We start from the raw sequence: 18,540 nt of genomic DNA, 5'->3' as shown, positions 1-18,540 counted from the left end.
CAGACTCTCCTTGTGGTTTAGGCATGTGTATAATTTGGGGATCTTCTAGGGCTGATGTATACTGTGGTGACTGGTTAGAAACTGTACCATCCCAGGACTATTCCACCAGAATCTCTGTCTCTCCCTTGTCCTGCTCTGTTCTGAATCACAGGGAAGTTGGCCTCTGCAGGCTGTTCCCAGCCTCCTGTGTTCACTGATTTCCTGATAGATTTAGACAGTGACAGACACTGGCAAGAGATTAGAGAATGGAAACAGATAAACTAGGGTATTCCCGCCCCCACCCCCTCAAGTGCATCTCAGCCAACTTCAGTTGCTCCACCTCCCACCAGATGGTACTTCATGTCGCCCAGACCCCTGGCCACCAGTCTCCTCCTATGTCCCTCTAGCTTTGGACTTGTAGTGGCTTCCTGAGTTTGCTAAATTCTGGTTTCCTCACTCCCCCATTTGGTTTCTTTGCAATGTCACATCTTGTGCATCCAGTTCCTTGCACAAAATTCTCTCTGTTCCTATTCAGAGCTGTGCAATCAAATGAGGCACTATTTATGCTGTTTCATGAGACTGCATATGTTTCTGGATAAAGTGGTTTTAATAACAGATTGCAAATATAATAGAAAATACAGGAATGCATTATATCTTTGTAGTCCTCAGCTTTAGGGAGCCAAGATAGTAGGACCCAAAATAGACGCAGGAGTTCATAGGGCTCCCATTTTATATATCAGAAACCATTTAGTGACAGTAGAACAGGGACTTAATGGCAAAAAAAAAAAATTCGTAACAGTCCAACCTTTCCCATGTTGTTCATCCTCAATCTCTTTCCCAGTACTAAATAGCCATAAAAATCTGAGAACAAATCCTAAATTTCCACATGTACTCAAAAACAGAATAAATCAATAATTTGAAGCAGCTTCCCATCTCACCCATCTGTTCAGAGAATCCTATCTGAAAGAAAATGGTGAAATACTTGAAAGTAGTTTTCTGCACTCCTGTGTGTGGGTGAAGGGGAAACAGCCTCCAGTAGTTGTTATAAAAATAAAGCGGGTCAAGTAAGAGGGAACTGGAATCTGGAGGAAGACTTTAAAGCAAAAAGATAATTAAAATAATATTCTCATGCTTTCAAAGTTGGCTGTCAAACCAAGTGTGTGGGTTTTGTTGTTTTTTTATTTTGTTTTGTTTTGTTTTGGTTTGGTTTGGTTTGATTAGATCTCCCAGAACCCGATTCAGATGGATTCAGGCCAACTACACCGTGGGGGCTGACTCCTGGGCTATTGATAACATTGTGCTGGCCTCAGGGTGCCCTTGGATGTGCTCAGGACGAGGGATTTGTGATGCTGGACACTGTGTGTAAGTTAATAAAATGAAAAGATTTTTCTTCGCAATGCAAAAATAAAAAATGGGTTCTTGAACTTACAACAAATAATGTCTTTTCTCCACTCATTTTTACCTTAGGTGTGACCGGGGCTTTGGAGGAACCTACTGTGTGCCTGTTGTTCCTCTGCCTTCCATTCTGAAAGATGATTTCAATGGGAATCTACATCCTGACCTTTGGCCTGAAGTGTATGGTGCAGAGAGGGGGAATCTGAATGGTGAAACTATCAAATCTGGAACATCTCTCATTTTCAAAGGGGTCAGATAAGCTTCTACTCTCCACCCTACTACTGAAATTCCTTTCTTCATTCATTGCTACACAAAAATGCATTCCAGAATCTGTTCAGATAACATATCATTTTTTTTTCTTTTTTTTTTTTTTTTTTTTATAAATTTTATTGTTATATTCCCCATACAATTGCAGCCCCCCATTCCGACCCCAATCCCTCCCCTCCCGCCCCCGCCCCCCTAAAAGTGTCTCTGGTTCATAGTTTTTTGTTGATTTTGATTTTCACTTTCTTATAGTTAGATAACATATCATTTTATAATTAGTAATTGTATAAATTTATTTTATACATTTTATTATTATATAAATGTTATTGTATATGCTATCCCAAACCCAGTTTCCTCTTCTAGTCAATCAATATTTTATGATCACTTGGGCATAAAATTTTTCCTCTGCTTTGGTAATACTTTACTTTCTGCTAGAATTATAGATTCAGGTAAATGGATGTACATATAAACATATATATACCTATATACATATGTAAATTATAAATATACAGTTTCTAGAATCCTCTTGACTTCTAGAATGTAATGCTACGTGTTATTAAATATTTAACTTGCAATATTTAAAAAAATGATTTTATGAAAGGTCATTGTTTTTTCCCTTTCCCTCCTGCCAAAAGAAATATTTGGTTATGGGCCTCCCTAGTGGCGCAGCTGGTTGAGTGCAGTGCTGTAAAGCTGTCTGTAGCCCCTGCAGCACACGTTCAGTTCCGGCCAGCCAGGGAGATTCCCAGATGGCCTGGCAGACCTCTCCTGTCATGCCTGCTGCTCCCCTCAGCAGTGCATTTCTGTCGTCTGCCTGTTCTGCTCCCTGTTCTGTCTCTGGTGAATCCTCTCACCCTCCCGTGCCTCTGGCCTGTACCCCAACTCTTGTATAAAAATAAATAAAGCTTTAAAAAAAAAGAATTATTTGGTTACTAAGAAAACTAAGCATTTAAGTCAAGTTAAATAGCATTCTCAAACATTTTTAGTATATTTTTGTATTTCAACCTAGATGTCTAGTTAGAGAGATGTTAAGCAATTATGTGAAACCCTGTGCTAAACTGGCACATCTTCATATGTGACTACATGCCACATCCCATCTCTCTCAGCATGGAGAAGCCAGCTAATCTAGGTGTACAAATGAAATCTTTAGCAAAAATCTGCATGGGCTTCTGTACAATCTTAATGATTGGCACCTAAACTTAGAAAATTAGACACCCTGGAACTTTTTCAATTATAGCTAATAAATGCAGACTACCATCCTTGTTTGAATCCAGAATTCTTCTCAAGTTTTGGCTAAAAAAAAGCCAAAAAAACAAAAAACCACTTTAGGTCGAGAGATTTACAAGTCCCTAAGAGTTATGAGGACCAAAGAAATTGAGGCAGAACTTTTCAGAGTAGAAACTACTGAAGATTTTTTGCTTTTTAGCCTTGTGTAAGACTATAGCTCTCAATACCATTGCTCATTTCTGATCTGTTTGAAGCTGTTGACAATATCAAAAAAGCAGATATCCTGTAACTTTTCATGTTTCAAATCTCTTTTTTTGTGATATAGAAGTCTTGCTTTTTTTTTTGCTTTTTTAAATTAATTTTTTTATTTTTTTACATCATTGTTCATTTTTAAACAATATTTGCTTCCCCCCAACCCCCTCAGGTGTAGTCCCCATAGAGTTTCCTTCACCAATGTACCCGTGCACCTGATAAATTTTTAAAAGGTAGAATTTAAGTGGTCCTAGATCCTATAAACAAGGAAGACACATAGTCTTTTATATTTCCCTTTAGCCAGCCAAATGCAGGAGCAGTCAAGCATTATATACATATTGGGCATATTATCTACCAGCTCTGCAAGATATAGAAAGGGCTCAGCATGTGCCATTCACTAGGCTGTAGTTTGACCTAGAAAGGCATTCTTTTGTGAAAAAGGAAATGATCATCTCTTTTCAATGTTTATGGATTCAGGAGTACTATCAGCTATTAAAATAGCTTGTTGGATGCAAAATTTTCCTCACATTTTAGATACTGAACCTAGAAAAAAGAAAAGAAATATATCTATATGATCTATAATATGTGCAGAAGCAGGGCCTGACAGTTCTACTGTGCAATTATCAAGTGCTACACTATAAACAAATATTGCATATATGAAAGAAAGGTACTTTCATATTACAGATCATGCCCACTTTAAACAAAAATGCTCCTGCAAAATGCAGTGTAATATGGGTCCTTTCATGGCTGCTGTGTATTTGCCTGTGGGGACAATTTTATACTTGCATTATGTAATCAAGTGAGAAAGAACAAACATGTCGCTTTATCTTGATCTACCTCAAAGCTTTTTCTTTTTTAAAAAAAATATTTATTTATTATACATACAAGAACTGGGGTACCAGGCCAGAGGTGTGGGAGATGGAGAGGATTCACCAGAGAAAGAGTGGGGAACAGAACAGGCAGACTGACGAAATACACTGCTAAGGGGAACAGCAGGCAAGTCAGAAGAGGTCTGTTATGCCATGTGGGTGGCTCCCTGCCTGGGGATTGAACTTGTGCTGCAGTGTCTGCTAATAACTTCATAGTTTGCGTCTTAACCCCTTGCGCCACCAGAGAGGCCCCTCAACGCTTTTTCATCACAAGTGAGGGGAACCACTTTCTCCATAACCCCAACTTGCATATGACACTGAGCTGTAATATCATGCAAGGCTTTATGCTTATAAATGTATGAGAGAGGGTAAATACATTTAGAAATGAAAAATAGGCATTTATTAAATGTCACAGATTGAACAGGGCAATGAGTTATTAGGTGTAAAAGAAAAATAAAAGCTGTAAATACAAGCTTTTTACATGGCAACCTTTAATCCTCAAATATGAATCTATACTTTGTGCAGTTCAAAGATGGCTGTAACTGTAATTACCTTTTTGGTATGATATCAGGCAATTCTCAGATTTTTAATTTAACATTATCTGGATTTCTTCTCCCAAAATCAAGAGTTGTTTTAATAAACATCTTATCAATGGTAGAGGATAAATTTCAGAATCTGATTAGCTGCATTCAAATCTTGCTATCAATACTTATAAGCTATGTAATCTCAAGCAAGTTACTAACCCTTTCTGAGTTTCAGTTTCTTTATCTGCAATATGAGAATAATAGATTTCCCTTAGTGTCGCTACTGCTTGATGCTTGAAAAGAGTAAAGTCTGTCTTAGAACCCAGCATGTTGTAAGCACTCGCTGTGTGGTTGCTCTTATGAAATTCATTCTATTTAAAATTTTCAGCTATTGAGGAATATGCTATATAATAAATGCTAAGAAGAGAGAGGAAATCACTTTCTTTAGCTAAAATTACATTTGTTAATTGGTAATTAAGAAGTCAGGTGACAGTGTACACTCAACCCTACATTACACCATCAATTGCAGCTGAAAAATGGAAAGACTTGTTTGGACCTTCAGCATAGTGAAATTCCATTTTATTGGCTGCCACTGCAATCCTGTACATATGGAGAAAACAAGCTATGGAGCTGTCAATCCCAAGCAACCAAAAATAGCTAATTAGCAGAAAAAATTACTAAAGCTTATGCGATGGCTTTCCTCATTCCTTGACTTCTCTGCATGAACAGTTACAGCTTTAGCACGGGCACTTGCCTTAGTTATGCCTTATTTAACTTGACCAACTGGGGAGTGTTGTGTCAGCCTGAATGAGAGCCTCTTAGGCAGTAAGAGCACAGATAGGACTAGTAAATTCCTAAGATTCCTGGAGACCCTGAAAAAGTTACCTATTAGTTCCAGGCTTCAAGCAGGAACAGTTGGCTCATTTTCCATCTGTTTCCTTGTTACTTCACTAACGACATGCTGTGAACAAACGAGCTATATTTTTAAAGTCTATAGATATGTAATGCTATCATTTTGTGCTACTTTTTATGGAGAAAATAAAAACAGTAAAATGTGAATTAGAATTGAGACTATGAAACTGTGTTATTCAGACATAGGAAATGAAAGCCATTAAAAGGAGAGCAATGAGTTTTTTTCCTTTTAAACTGGAACAAATACTGCTTTTTGATCATTTCTTATAAGTATCTATTCTTTAGCTAATGCAAGAAGGTATAGAAATTCAAAGGAAAATAATTTTGCAAATGAAATAAGGTTGCTTAAGTTGTGTGTTTTTGTTTTCAGGAAGGACTAAGGATGCTTATTTCAAGAGATCTAGATTGTGTCAATACAATGTATGTCCAGTTTTCACTTAGGTTTATAGCAAAAGGTAAGTCATTTCTGCGATTATGAATTAGTTTTCTTCAAGAAAATTCCCCCATACACATTCATCCTCCACAAAGAAATGACAGGTTTGAGGCCCATAAATTTTGTCATTTGGGAAAGTAACAAAAATTTCAGTTAACATAAATGTTCACAAGTCTACTGTCATATGAATTCATCTTAATATAAATGTAAGCTAGCTACAAATTTTTTAATAACTTCATATGTCTGTAGTAATCATTACTAGCTTTATGGTAGTTAAATTCATCATGTCACAGAGTTTTTCCACCACTATTTTCTAGCCATAACAATTTTAAATTAAAAAAAAATTTAAGGAAATATCAGGTTTCCTGTTATCAATATAAACCTCCCAAAAGCCAACATTTTGTTGTTCTGACCTTTCATATTAACAAATAATTTTTTGACAAATTATGCCATTTGGATATAATACTTTTCAAGAATTTTTTCTCTGTGTCCTAAGATTTAAATGATTGAATTTTTGTAAAATTAATGATCCTTTGTCATACCTGTAGAGTCGTAACATTTCTGATGGCAATATTTCCTAAATGAAATACAAAATGTTATAGTCACATGGTCATTTCTGAGAAAGGAAGGAGATACTATTGTGTAAAAACCCAAGATTTTGGTGTGTGTTTTGACATGTTCATACAGAAAACACAACCTGTCATTGCTTTAAGATGCCTCTGAAGCATTTGGGCTATAAACTCTATATGGCACTATAAGTCAGTTTATGCACTGATGCCAAAAGAATCGTTTAAGAATATACCATTTCCCCATATTTTTATCACAATACTTTTAATATCTGTATTATCTTCTTCCTAGGTACCCCGGAGAGATCTCACTCTATTCTATTACAATTCTCCATCAATGGGGGAATCACCTGGCACCTGATGGATGAATTTTACTTTCCTCAAACAACCAACATACTTTTCATTAATGTTCCCTTGCCATATGCTGCCCAAACCAATGCTACAAGATTCAGACTCTGGCAACCATATAATAATGGTAAAAATGTACATGTTTTCCTTTATCAAACATGATTGTGGTATGTTAATGTGTTTATTTCTAGGTGTGGTGGAATCATTTGGTTTTTTTTTTTTATTTTCTTACATCATTGTTCATTTTTGTACAATATTTGATTTCTCCCCTCATGTGTAGTCCCCATAATTCTCCCACCACTCAGCACCCAAGGGTGTGGTAGAATTGTCTCTCAGCTAAGTGGCTCAGCTTAGCTATCCATAGCACACAATTTACACGCTTCACTTTTCACAAATCTCAGTAAATATTTAACTTTTTATACCTTTATCATCTCTGCATAATTGACTCTTAAGTTCTCCTGATCATGTAAACATAGTCAAATCCTGTCACATAGGAAAGATTTTTTTTAAAAAAAATAAGCCAGTATTAATGTTAGGCACTCATCAGTTGCAGCTACGTTTTTGATGAATTCATTTAGGAATACATAGTTCTTCTGAGTGTGGCATTTCATTAGGGAGGTAGAACAACATTGTAACAAAATTCACCAAGCATATAGTACCTTAGATAAAATATTCTTACCACATACAGTTGCTTCAGTGATAAGTTAAAGCGAATGTATAATTTAATAGCATTTTCAAATGTTACAGAAAATGATTTTACAAATTTGTAATATTTTATTGCTTCTTAATTTCTATTAACTACTGATTATAAAAGATCATATTCTATAAAATTATGCACTTAATGGCCCAAGTAAGCATGGAGATATATCCCATTAAGCAGTTTCTTTGCAAAGGTAACACAGAAATAGATAGGAATGTTGTACTGCCATCTCTAAAGTATTTCCTTTATAACTAATAGGGCAAAATTAAAATAATTTTAATTTACATGAACAGAAAAAAATAATCTGTAATCACCAAATGTCTTTTAAGAATGCAACCAATTTCATAGTCCAGAAAATTGTTGCCTTCATGTTATGTTTAGAATTCTTACCTGACTTTTCTTCATTGTTTTCACCAACTGTTTCCAAAACAAGAAAAGGAAAGAAAACTACTAGTATTAGAATGATGATAGGATTAGAGAAAGACCTATGACTTCATTAAAATTATGAGGTTGTTTCTACAGGCTTCTATTTACAGATCCTTTGATATTTTTTAAGAATTGAACTAAAAAAAGGAATTAGTGAATCAACCTAGGAAAATCTTGTATGTCTTATCTGTTTCCATTTACTTCAAATAGTGTTTTACCCTTATCTGTTCTATAATATCTTTCTTAAATACCCAACTTAAGGGGCCTCCCCGGTGGCGCAGCGGTTGAGCGCTGGGTTGCGAAGCTGCCCGCAGCCTCTGCGGCACCGGTTCGATCCCCGGCTGCTCCCCGGCCACTGGAGGAGGATCCCACATGGCGCGCAGACCTCTCCTGCCGCCCACTGCTCCCCTCAGCAGTGTACTTCGGTCCTTCTGCCTGCTCTGCTCCCCGCTCTGGCTCTGGTGAATTCTCTCACCCTCCCGCGCTTCTGACTGTACCCAGTGCATGTATAAACAAAACAAACAAACAAATAAAATAAATAAAACATGCCTCTGTAAAAAAAAAAATAAAAAAATAAATTAAAAAAAAAAATACCCAACTTAAATCTCTGAATTAAATTCTGTGACAACCTAAGGAGTGATTTTACTAGTTTTCTATGTTTTTTCATGTCTCCAAATGAACATACAAGTTTTGAAAAGCATTGAGAGGGAAAAAAAGTGTTATATGACAGTATTTTCTTTTGTATAGTTTTCAAAAATTAAATAAAAGTAGTATCAGACAATAGTGATGGCCCTTTAGACTGACTGAAACCCTCATGCTAAGTCATGGGCTAACTCTAAAAACTCCTGAGATGCTTGAATAGAAGAGTTAGTTCGTGTACCTCAGTTCTAAGTCTGTAAGCTAACTGCCCATCTTCATAGATGCAGATATGTTATAGATTCCCCTATATCAAAAAAGCATGACTCGAAGCCCACTCTTGCCAGTGTTAGGGGAAACAACACCAAAGTAAGGGGAGAGGCAGCACATGTCACATAGTGATTGTCCCAGCTTTTTGCAATTGTAACCTTGTTCCATGCTATGTTGATTTAATATGATTGAAAGTTTACCTTTTTCACACTTTAGCTCTATAAATATACTGCTATGTAGATTGTGTGTCTTTGTCTAGAAGCCTGTGTTTAACCAGTTATTATCAAGTTTCTTCTGTTTTCTACATTTTTCCAAAGAGCAAAAATGTCCATCTGATTTTCACCATTGCAAAAACTTACTTTATCCAAAAATGTCTTAGGTAAGAAAGAAGAAATCTGGATTATTGATGACTTTATAATTGATGGAAATAATTTAAACAACCCTGTGATGCTTCTGGATACATTTGACTTTGGGCCCAGAGAAGACAATTGGTTTTTCTATCCTGGTGGTAACATTGGGCTTTATTGCCCATATTCTTCAAAGGGAGCACCGTAAGTATTTAATGAGACACTAAAGATAAAACCACTATCCTATATAAAACATGATGAATTTTTGCCATAATGGATTCCTTGTTGTTTTCTTGTATAACAGTGAGGAAGATTCAGCTATGGTGTTTGTTTCCAATGAAGTTGGTGAGCATTCCATTACCACTCGTGATTTGAATGTGAATGAGAACACCATCATTCAGTTTGAGGTATTGACTTTGTTCTACTAGAAATGCTTTAAATGTTATCTTAACAAAACCTAGGAAGGAGGAGGAAAATCTCAGATTATTTCATACATTACAACATTCCATTTTGTGCAAGGACAAAAGAGGTTTAACATCATAATTCATTTTTAGTAGCACAATCATATTTAGGTTTATTCCTGAATTTTATCCTTTATTTATGATATAATCTCCCCATCTACTATAGTGGGAAGCTGTTGAAGTAAGTTATTTCAAACATTATAAAAACACGGCCTCCGTGGTGGCGCAGGTGGTTCAGCGCAGCACTGTGAAGTTGTCCACAGCCTCTGCAACGCAGGTTCGATCCTGGCCAGCCAGTGAGAATACCACATGCAGCAGACCTCTCCTGTCTTGCCCACTGCTCCCCTCAGCAGTGTATTTGTCTGTCTGCTTGTTCTGTTCCCTGCTGTCTTTGGTGAATCCTCTCACCCTCCCGTGCATCTGGCCTGTACCCTGGTTCTTGTATAAATAAATAAATCTTAAAAAATAAAATTATGAAAACAGAAAAGACCAAACTATTCCAGTATTATTTTCACAGTTTTTATGTGTTGCTTAGAACCCAGATCAGTGTAATTATAGTCTTTACCATACCAGCACATTTACAGTATTTACCATGGTGTCATGAACTTTACAAATAAAATAATACTACACTTTTTATCATTTCAAATATATTTACTCTGTGTATTTCATTAATATTTATGAGCTCCTTATATTTTTCAAGAAAGCAAATTAATAATGTATCAGAGACCTTTATGTATTTCCAAAACTCAGATTAAAATTAGAAGAACCAAAGGTGCCTTATGCCAGTGTTCAATAGTATTAACTTGCAAAGATACTGTTTCATAGCCGAGATCCATCCAAACACTGGGCAGACTTACTTAAAATATTACCTAATGCATCAACACAATTTTGAATATTTGTTTAATGTTTAATCTCTACATCCTCTAAATTAGAATAGTCTCTTGTATTTCAAAAGCCAGGGAGCAAATGATGACTTAGTGGAGAAATTATCTGTATCTACTTAAAGTTTTTGTTATGTTTCTAATCTTGTTAATTATACTTTCTAACATTTGTACTTTTGTGATTATTTGGAGAATAGAAGTTCTTCGTATCACCAGATTGAAAAACAGCTAATGGTTAGAATTAGGGAAACAGTCTTTTCATTACAGTTTGCTTGGCTGGGCTATGAAAGTGGGGCAAAGGTAAATTTGGAATTCTGGGCTAGATTCTGCCTTATACACTTTCCATGTTTTTCATAAAGTGAGGGAAAATCAATTTTTCATGAGGTCCTTTGAGGATCCTTATGAGAAAATTATTATTTAAAGGTAATATATGCTGCTATTCAGTTAGGCAAAACAGAATTTTATAGTGTTAAATATTTCAACAAGACAGTTCCCAGGAAAATGGACTCTTGAGAAAATAATGAAGTGGTGAATCCTTTCAAGGCTTGTTGCTCTGAAATAATTTGCATCATTTTTTTCTTCCCCAAGATCAATGTTGGATGCTCAACTGATAGCTCATCTGCTGATCCGGTAAGACTGGAGTTTTCAAGGGACTTTGGGGCAACCTGGCACCTACTGCTCCCCCTCTGCTATCACAGCAGCAGCCACATAAGCTCCTTGTGCTCCACTGAGCACCACCCAAGCAGTACCTACTACGCGGGGACCACCCAGGGCTGGAGAAGGGAGGTAGTACACTTTGGAAAGCTGCACCTTTGCGGGTAAGGACTTGCTTCTCTCAGCATTTGTGACATTTTCTCCCTGCATTCATCATTAACTTGCCACCTTATTAGAAGGAAAGCTCCACCTCACATTTCTTCCTCAGATCAATGGATATTTAAAATATAGTCTACCACCTATGGACAATAGAATGGAGGTTTTTCAATATATTTTTTTTCAGTGCTGCTGCATCAGAAACTTTTTCTTTCTTTCTTTTCATTGAGTTAATATTGGTTTACATTATTGTTTCCGTTATAGAAGAGTAGGATTCCCCCCTCCCTTCAGGCAATTTGTACCTGCCACCAAAGAATCCATAGTCCCCACCATAGACCCTTTGTTCCCTCCCTTCTTCATTCTCATTCCTCTCCTCCCTTTCCCTTCCCTGCTGGTTGCCCTCATTTACAATAAATCTACCATATGATCCAGCAATTCTACTTCCAGATATCTATCCAAAGAATACAGAAACTTTAATGGAAGGGATATATGTATCCTGATGTTTATTGCAGCACTATTTACAACAGCCTAGTTTTGAAAACATTCTAAGTGCTCAAGGGCAGATGAGTAGATTAAGAAGATTTAAGCTATACACAATGGAATACTACCCAGCTACAAAAAAAAAAAAAAAAGATGAACTGAAGGGGATTATGCTCAGTGAAATGAGTCAGAAGGAGAAAGACAAATACCATATGGTTTCATTCATATGTGGAAAATAAAGAAACAAAGGGACTGACAAGACCAAAACAAAACAAATCCTAGAAATCTGACTAGAATTGAGGCTACCAGAGGGGGCAGGGGAAAAATGGGGGAGGGGATCCAATGGCCTGTAGTAAAAACTTTAAGTGGTTTGGTGGTGCGTGTGGGATGGTGCCATACATGTGAGAGGGTATGAATTTATGTCTTTGAGTCATATACAGTATGTTTACATATCACATAAAAATGTAGAGGAACCAAATAAGGGATCAAGAGAAAAAATACTTACAATAAATAAAAAAAATAACAAAATTAACAGGTAACTATAAATTAGAGACATTCTGTGGGGTGGGAGGGCACAGGAAGAGGGATCAAAACAGGGAGGGAAGAACACAAGGGTCTTTGGTGATAGTGCACAGGCAAATTGATGGTGGGAACTTTACAGGGACTTACTTTACCTGGGGGAGAAAGCACAAATTGTACAAAAAGGAATAATGGGGCCTCCCTGGTGGTGCAAGGGGTTAAGTCTCAGCACTTGAAGCTATCCACAGCCACTGTAGCAGAAGTTAAATCCCCAGCCAGGGAGCACATGGTGCAGCAGACTTCTCCTGACTCTCCTGCTGCTCCCCTCAGCAGTGTATTTCAGTCATTCTGCCTGTTCTGTTCCCCACTCTGTCTCTGGTGAATCCTCTCACCCCCAACCCCAGCACCTCTACCCTACACCCCGGTTCTTGTATGCATAAATAAATAAAATGAAAAAAAAATTTTAAAAAGGAAGGATGATGTAAAATATATATAAATAAAATTTTTAAAAAGACAAAACAAATAAACACCAGACACTGAACTGACCCCAGCTAATTTGAACTGACCCCTCATAATTTGAAGACAGTTTTACAAGAGTACACCATGGAGTTCACTCTGGGGTTCGTATTCCCATGAGTCTTTGTTAGATCAGTTAGGAAGCAACGGAAGTTTGATTTTCCCCTAGTGTTATAACCCCCCTCAACTCCTGCACTCCCTTCATAATGTAAATGTGGTTAGAATTGTGTGACTTTCAGACATTTATGTATGTACCTTGCACATGGGAGGGCATATATGGATAGAAGCCCAGAGAATATTCTATGTGTCTGATAAAAATGAATTATTAGCTCTCTCACCCCAGGCATTTCTACTTTTTTAACCTATCTCAGCATTCTTGTTACATATATTTGACTCCTCTGTTGAAAATTTATTTGGAGACAAAGAACTTCAACTCTAGTAGAAATGAAAAGAAAACTATAGTTCAAAAAATTAAACTAATAATGTAAGTGAACAAAGAGGAAGTCAACAAAGCAGACTGCCTCAGAACGTGTCTTATCTCTCAGAATAAAGAACTTATTCTTTCAGGGTATGTCAAAAAAAGAAGAAAGTATTAATATCATACTTTAAAAATGGAAGTGGATTTATATTCCCGATTTGAAATTCAGCATAATTAGAAGTCTTGGGTCTTCAAGCAAAACTACTAATACCTAGTGCCTTTCCAAAAGAGTGAATAAAAGTCTGTATTTTCAAGTCTGCATTTTCTTTGAATGTAAATCCATTCACTCCTCATTACATCATCAGCATAATTTTTATTATTTGATTGCTAAAGATTTTAATATTTTGTTTTGTCAAGAATGCCATTTATTAATTCTTGCTATTGTATCAGGATATCGTGATATTATTCTAAAGTAAAATCCAACTATTAAGAAAATAAACATCACTTAGAAAATGTTCTCAAGGTTTTTTTAGAAGTGACATTCAAGGAGGCAAGGAGACTATCCAGACACCACAGGCATATCTAGGGCTCACAATTCAGCCAGAACAACCAGAAAGCTGCTCTGAGGAGTTAATGGATGAACTTGTCTATAGAAGAATCTGGTAATAGAAAATAGCTCAGGAAAACCTTCTTACCCAGAACCAGTTGTATTATTTAAGATACTGTGTTGCAAGAAATATAAAGAAGTTTGGGAAAAAGTGGAAGAATTTATTGAGAACATACTGGGAATCTGTGTGGACTGCACTCAGGAAGTATGAGGACGTCAGCAGCAGCAATTCGTGACCCTCATTTTTATGGTGCTGACACTAATGTCAATTAGGACATGACAACTCAATTAGGACATGGAACTCCTAATAGTCTACGTTCTAGAAAAGAAAATCTGAACCAATCAGTTTTGGGCCAGAAAATCAAGTGCTGCAATAAAAGCAGAGATGCCAAAAACCCATGCTTACAGGCCATGTGGGCAGGGAAAAGGACCAGAGATGCCACCCTTAAACAGCTGTGACCAAGACCATGACTATTATGGTGATGCTGAAAAGCTCCAGACTTTCTCTTTAATGGACCCCAATTGCCCTACTAAGAATTAGATTCAATAGAAAATAGCCCTCCTTGGGCTTCCCTGGTGGCACAGGTGGTTGAGCACCGCACTGTGAAGCTGTCCGCAGCCTCTGCAGCGTGGGTTCAATCCTGGCCAGCCAGCGAGGGTCCCATATGGTAAGGCAGACCTCTCCTGTCGTGCCCGCTGCTCCCCTCAGCAGCGTATTTCAGTCAGTCTGCCTGTTCTGTTCCCCTCTGTCTCCAGTGAATCCTCTCACCCTCCTGCACATTTGGCCTGTACCCCGGTTTTTGTATAAAAATAAATAAATCTTTAAAAAAAGAAAAGAAAACAGTCCTCAAGACAGGTTATACGTCTTGAGGTTAGCTTCAGCAAGTTCCCTCCAGGAAAAAAATCCTGTTTAAAAGAGTATAAAATACAGTCACAAAGATCTACCAATCAGAGATCCTGAGTAAAGATGCCCACTCCAGGACAATGTCATAGAACCTGCCTGACATTTGGTGATGTCCACCAGGCTGTGCTTATACCTCAGGCATGTATAATTTCGAGATTTCAATAAGAGAAATACAGACATCTGTAGTTTCACCTGCTGGCATTAGGTATCAATTTATAATATATTTCCTCCAAGTATAAATGTACAGAATTTGAAGGATTGTGTCAATGTAAACAATGATGTAAACCAATATTAACTCAAAAATATTTTTTAAATATTTTTTTTAAATACCTTTATTTTAAAAATAAAGGTACAGAATTTAAAACATCATGTTATTTGTGTTCTGTGTCATTTTTATCTCTGTGAAAGGAAAGTAAATCTGTTAAGGAGTCAGGCTCACTCTTAGAATGGTATAAACATACCTTTCAAATAGTCCTTGACCATTTCTGCAAAGAGAAGAATTTGCCTTAATAGTGCTGTCCAATCTTTGTTTCAGGAGGAGAATTAACACTCTTCTTAAAACCCAGCAATGCGTGAATTGCTGGAAGGCAAAAGTTAAATTTTCTCCAACTCAGTGAACCATTCCTTGGTTTGTGTGCAACATGGTATATAATTATGGCACAAGTACTAGATACTAAAAATATATACTTATAACCCATGTTTAAATTACCCTTTTCTGTGTAGTTACTGAACACTATATATACCCAAAAAAGTATATTAAATATCTTAGGTGCAAAAATGACTTTTTTTGGCTCCACATACAGTCAATTCACATTTGAGACATAGTATTGGGCTTCCATCTGATTTTATTCTTGTCACCTTTGTGTCCTTTTTGTCTAGAGTCTTTTTGTCTCTAAACTTCCTAATTGTTTTTGCTTTATGTGGTTTTATAATGAGTCAACCAAAATCCCTATTTAATGAAAGCACTCTTGTGTGCTTGAAATTTTAAGTTTATGTTTAAAAAACAAAACCTTTTGAATATCTCTGGCTTGGGAGAGCAAAGTCTGACATTTACCACGGAGGGTGGTGGTGAGAAATTCTCAAAATAAGATTTCAGCAGAAGGGAACCACAGTGAAACCAGATCCTTCAGCCCATTTATCATAGTGCTTGCATTTTCAGTGTCAAAGCAGGTGAACAATAATAAATATCCAACCAAGGTGGTTCATTTGTATTCAGAAGATTTGAATAAATAAGAAGTTCAAAAAAATCCATGTAGGTTTTTGTTCAAAGGAAAACTCCAGCCATTTCCCTCAGCTCAGCAGTCTGAAAGTTCAAAAGGTAGGAAGTGCTGCTTGCCAAAACTAAGCTCTGACAAGTACTTGAAAATAAAATTTAATTATGAACTGGCATTTTGGGGGCAAGTTAGGGTTAAAATTATATGTGCAAATTTGATTTCACCTATTTTACTACTTACCAAATTTTAAAAGTGTAATAAATGCTTCTGATATTTACCTCTTGTTTATGTTTTTCAAGTAAAAAAGTTTCTGAATTTAGTTTCTATGAAAATTGAAAATTGGGCAGATTCCAGGACACAAAAATGGTGCAGAGGCATAGCTACTCCCTCTAAAGTCAGTCCATCCTTTTTTAACAGTTTTGTAGTTAACAAAATATATTCACCATTTCTGAACTGCCACCTGAAAACTGTAGATTATTTCCAAGGAGCTAACTTATCAGCTACATGATAGGACAATTCACTTACAAATAAAAACAAAATATCTTTGATTTAAAAAGAAGAGACAGGACCTCCGTAGTGCCTCAACAGGTTGAGCACAGTGCTGTGAAGCTGTCTGCAACCTCTGCAGCACAGGTTCCATTCTGGCCGGCCAGGGAGATTCCCGCATGGTGCGGCAGACCTCTCCTATTGCACCTGCTGCTCCCCTCAGCAGTGCTTTCGGTTTGTCTGCCTGTTCTGCTCTCCACTCTGTCTCTGGTGAATCCTCTCACCCTCCCATGTGTTTGGCCTGTACCCCCAGCTATTGTATAAATAAAATAAATAAATAAATCTTAAAAAAATAAAATAAAAAGAACCATCTATCTAAAAATAAAGTTGGTGTTGTCATTTCTCTCATTACAATAATCTGTGGCCAAAAGGGTAAAATTCAAAACATCTTAATTGCATCCAAAAACCTTTCACAAAAATTACAAACAACTTTATTTGAGCACCTACTGTGTGTGAAAACTGACTGCTATGAAAGGGTGCAAAGAACAAGACATGACATGGTAGTGGCCTCTACAAGTACATGGCCTAGGGGAAATAGGTACCCTTTTAAATAACTCTAACAATAATGATAACTGCAATAATGAAAATTCCATCAAAATTATAAAAAAGAATGAAGAGAGAGAAATTAAAGGATGAGTTATTTACCATATGACCGAGCAATTTCACTACCATTCTACCCCAAAGAATTGAATACAGGTATACAAGCAAATACTTGTACATGAATGTTTATATTTCCATTAGCCATAAGATGGGAAAAAGCAAATGGCCATTAACAAACATATGTCCATTAAGTAAGAAATGGATAAAATTGGTATACCCATACAATAGGATATTATTCAGTCATAAAAAATGTTGAAATTCTGATATTTGCTACAATATGAATGAACCTGAAAACATTATGTTTAATGAATAAAGCCAGGTACTAAAGGTCACATATAGCAGGATTCCATTTATATGAAATATCCAGGCTAGGTAAACTCATAGAGGATAGAAAGCAGATTAGTGGCTTTCAGGATCTAGGGTTAGAACAGAAATGGGAGTGACTGCTTAACTGGTGCAGGTTTCCTTTTGAAATTCAATAGAGATGACAGTTGACTGACACTCTGAATATGCTAATTGTCACTGAACTGTACACTTGAAATGGGTGATGGTTAATTTTATGCTATGTGAATTTTACCTCTTTTTTTAAAAAAAAAGATTAGTTATGTGGAGTAGGGATAGAGAAAAGCTTCACAAAGAAAATCAATGTTTTAAAAGGTGAGGAGCTGAAAGAATTTTGACAGTGAAAGAATTGGAAGGACTTACAGAAAGCAAGAATCTTATTGGCAAAATACTGGGGATTGAGGGATAAAGTTTGTGTTCTTGAAAAGGTGGATCATGTTTTCAATTTTGCAAGTATGGTGCAAAAGTACTAACTCCCCATTTCTCATTGATCAGACGTGCTTACTTTACTTTAAAAGTGTATTGTTTTGTTGATTTATTTTTTAAAGGCTTGTACCTCTTTTCCAGATCTGTGCGTTTCAGATGGTACCAAGGGTTTTACCCTGCTGGTTCTCAGCCAGTGACATGGGCCATTGATAATGTCTATATTGGTCCCCAATGTGAAGAGATGTGTAATGGACATGGGAGTTGTGTCAATGGGACCAAGTGTATATGTGATCCTGGCTACTCAGGTCCAACCTGTAAAATAAGCACCAAAAATCCTGATTTTCTCAAGGATGATTTTGAAGGTAACCCTTTCTCATAAATTCTGTATAGCTTTGTTTAAAAAAATAACATATTAAGCACAATTTGCAATACAGAAGAAATTAAGTTCCACTCTAATATTTCATTATAATTACAATTGTCAACATCCAAATCTTCATTTAGTTACAAAGTTTATATTATTCCATTTTCGAAACAATAGTCAGTGAAAAGTAAATGAGAAAAACTAATGTTATTTTCACCATTTTTTTTTTCTGTCACATGTAACTTCTGAAAAATAATAGTTTTCAAAAAATTTCTGAATCTCCTTAAGTTGAGGGAGCAAGTTTCCA

The 18,540-nt window shown here is 36.4% G+C and overlaps 1 protein-coding gene across 1 annotated transcript in view; it reads left to right on the top strand.

The window, feature by feature from the left end:
* The window catches only part of RELN (reelin), a gene marked incomplete at both ends in the record, with an annotated part of 436,674 nt that overhangs the window by 359,207 nt on the left and 58,927 nt on the right, over window positions 1-18,540 (top strand). Inside the window, 8 exons of the mRNA XM_084229490.1 lie at window positions 1,201-1,341; window positions 1,447-1,624; window positions 5,793-5,877; window positions 6,714-6,896; window positions 9,181-9,352; window positions 9,453-9,555; window positions 11,079-11,308; window positions 18,014-18,234. Coding sequence (XP_084085616.1) covers window positions 1,201-1,341; window positions 1,447-1,624; window positions 5,793-5,877; window positions 6,714-6,896; window positions 9,181-9,352; window positions 9,453-9,555; window positions 11,079-11,308; window positions 18,014-18,234 — 1,313 coding nt within the window. The remainder of the gene's footprint in view (window positions 1-1,200; window positions 1,342-1,446; window positions 1,625-5,792; window positions 5,878-6,713; window positions 6,897-9,180; window positions 9,353-9,452; window positions 9,556-11,078; window positions 11,309-18,013; window positions 18,235-18,540) is intronic.

This window comes from Talpa europaea (assembly GCF_964194135.1).
Source record: "Talpa europaea genome assembly, chromosome: 3".
Classification (NCBI taxonomy): domain Eukaryota; kingdom Metazoa; phylum Chordata; class Mammalia; order Eulipotyphla; family Talpidae; genus Talpa; species Talpa europaea.
Note: the sequence above shows the minus strand (reverse complement) of the source record. Positions and strands in the feature narration are given on the sequence as shown.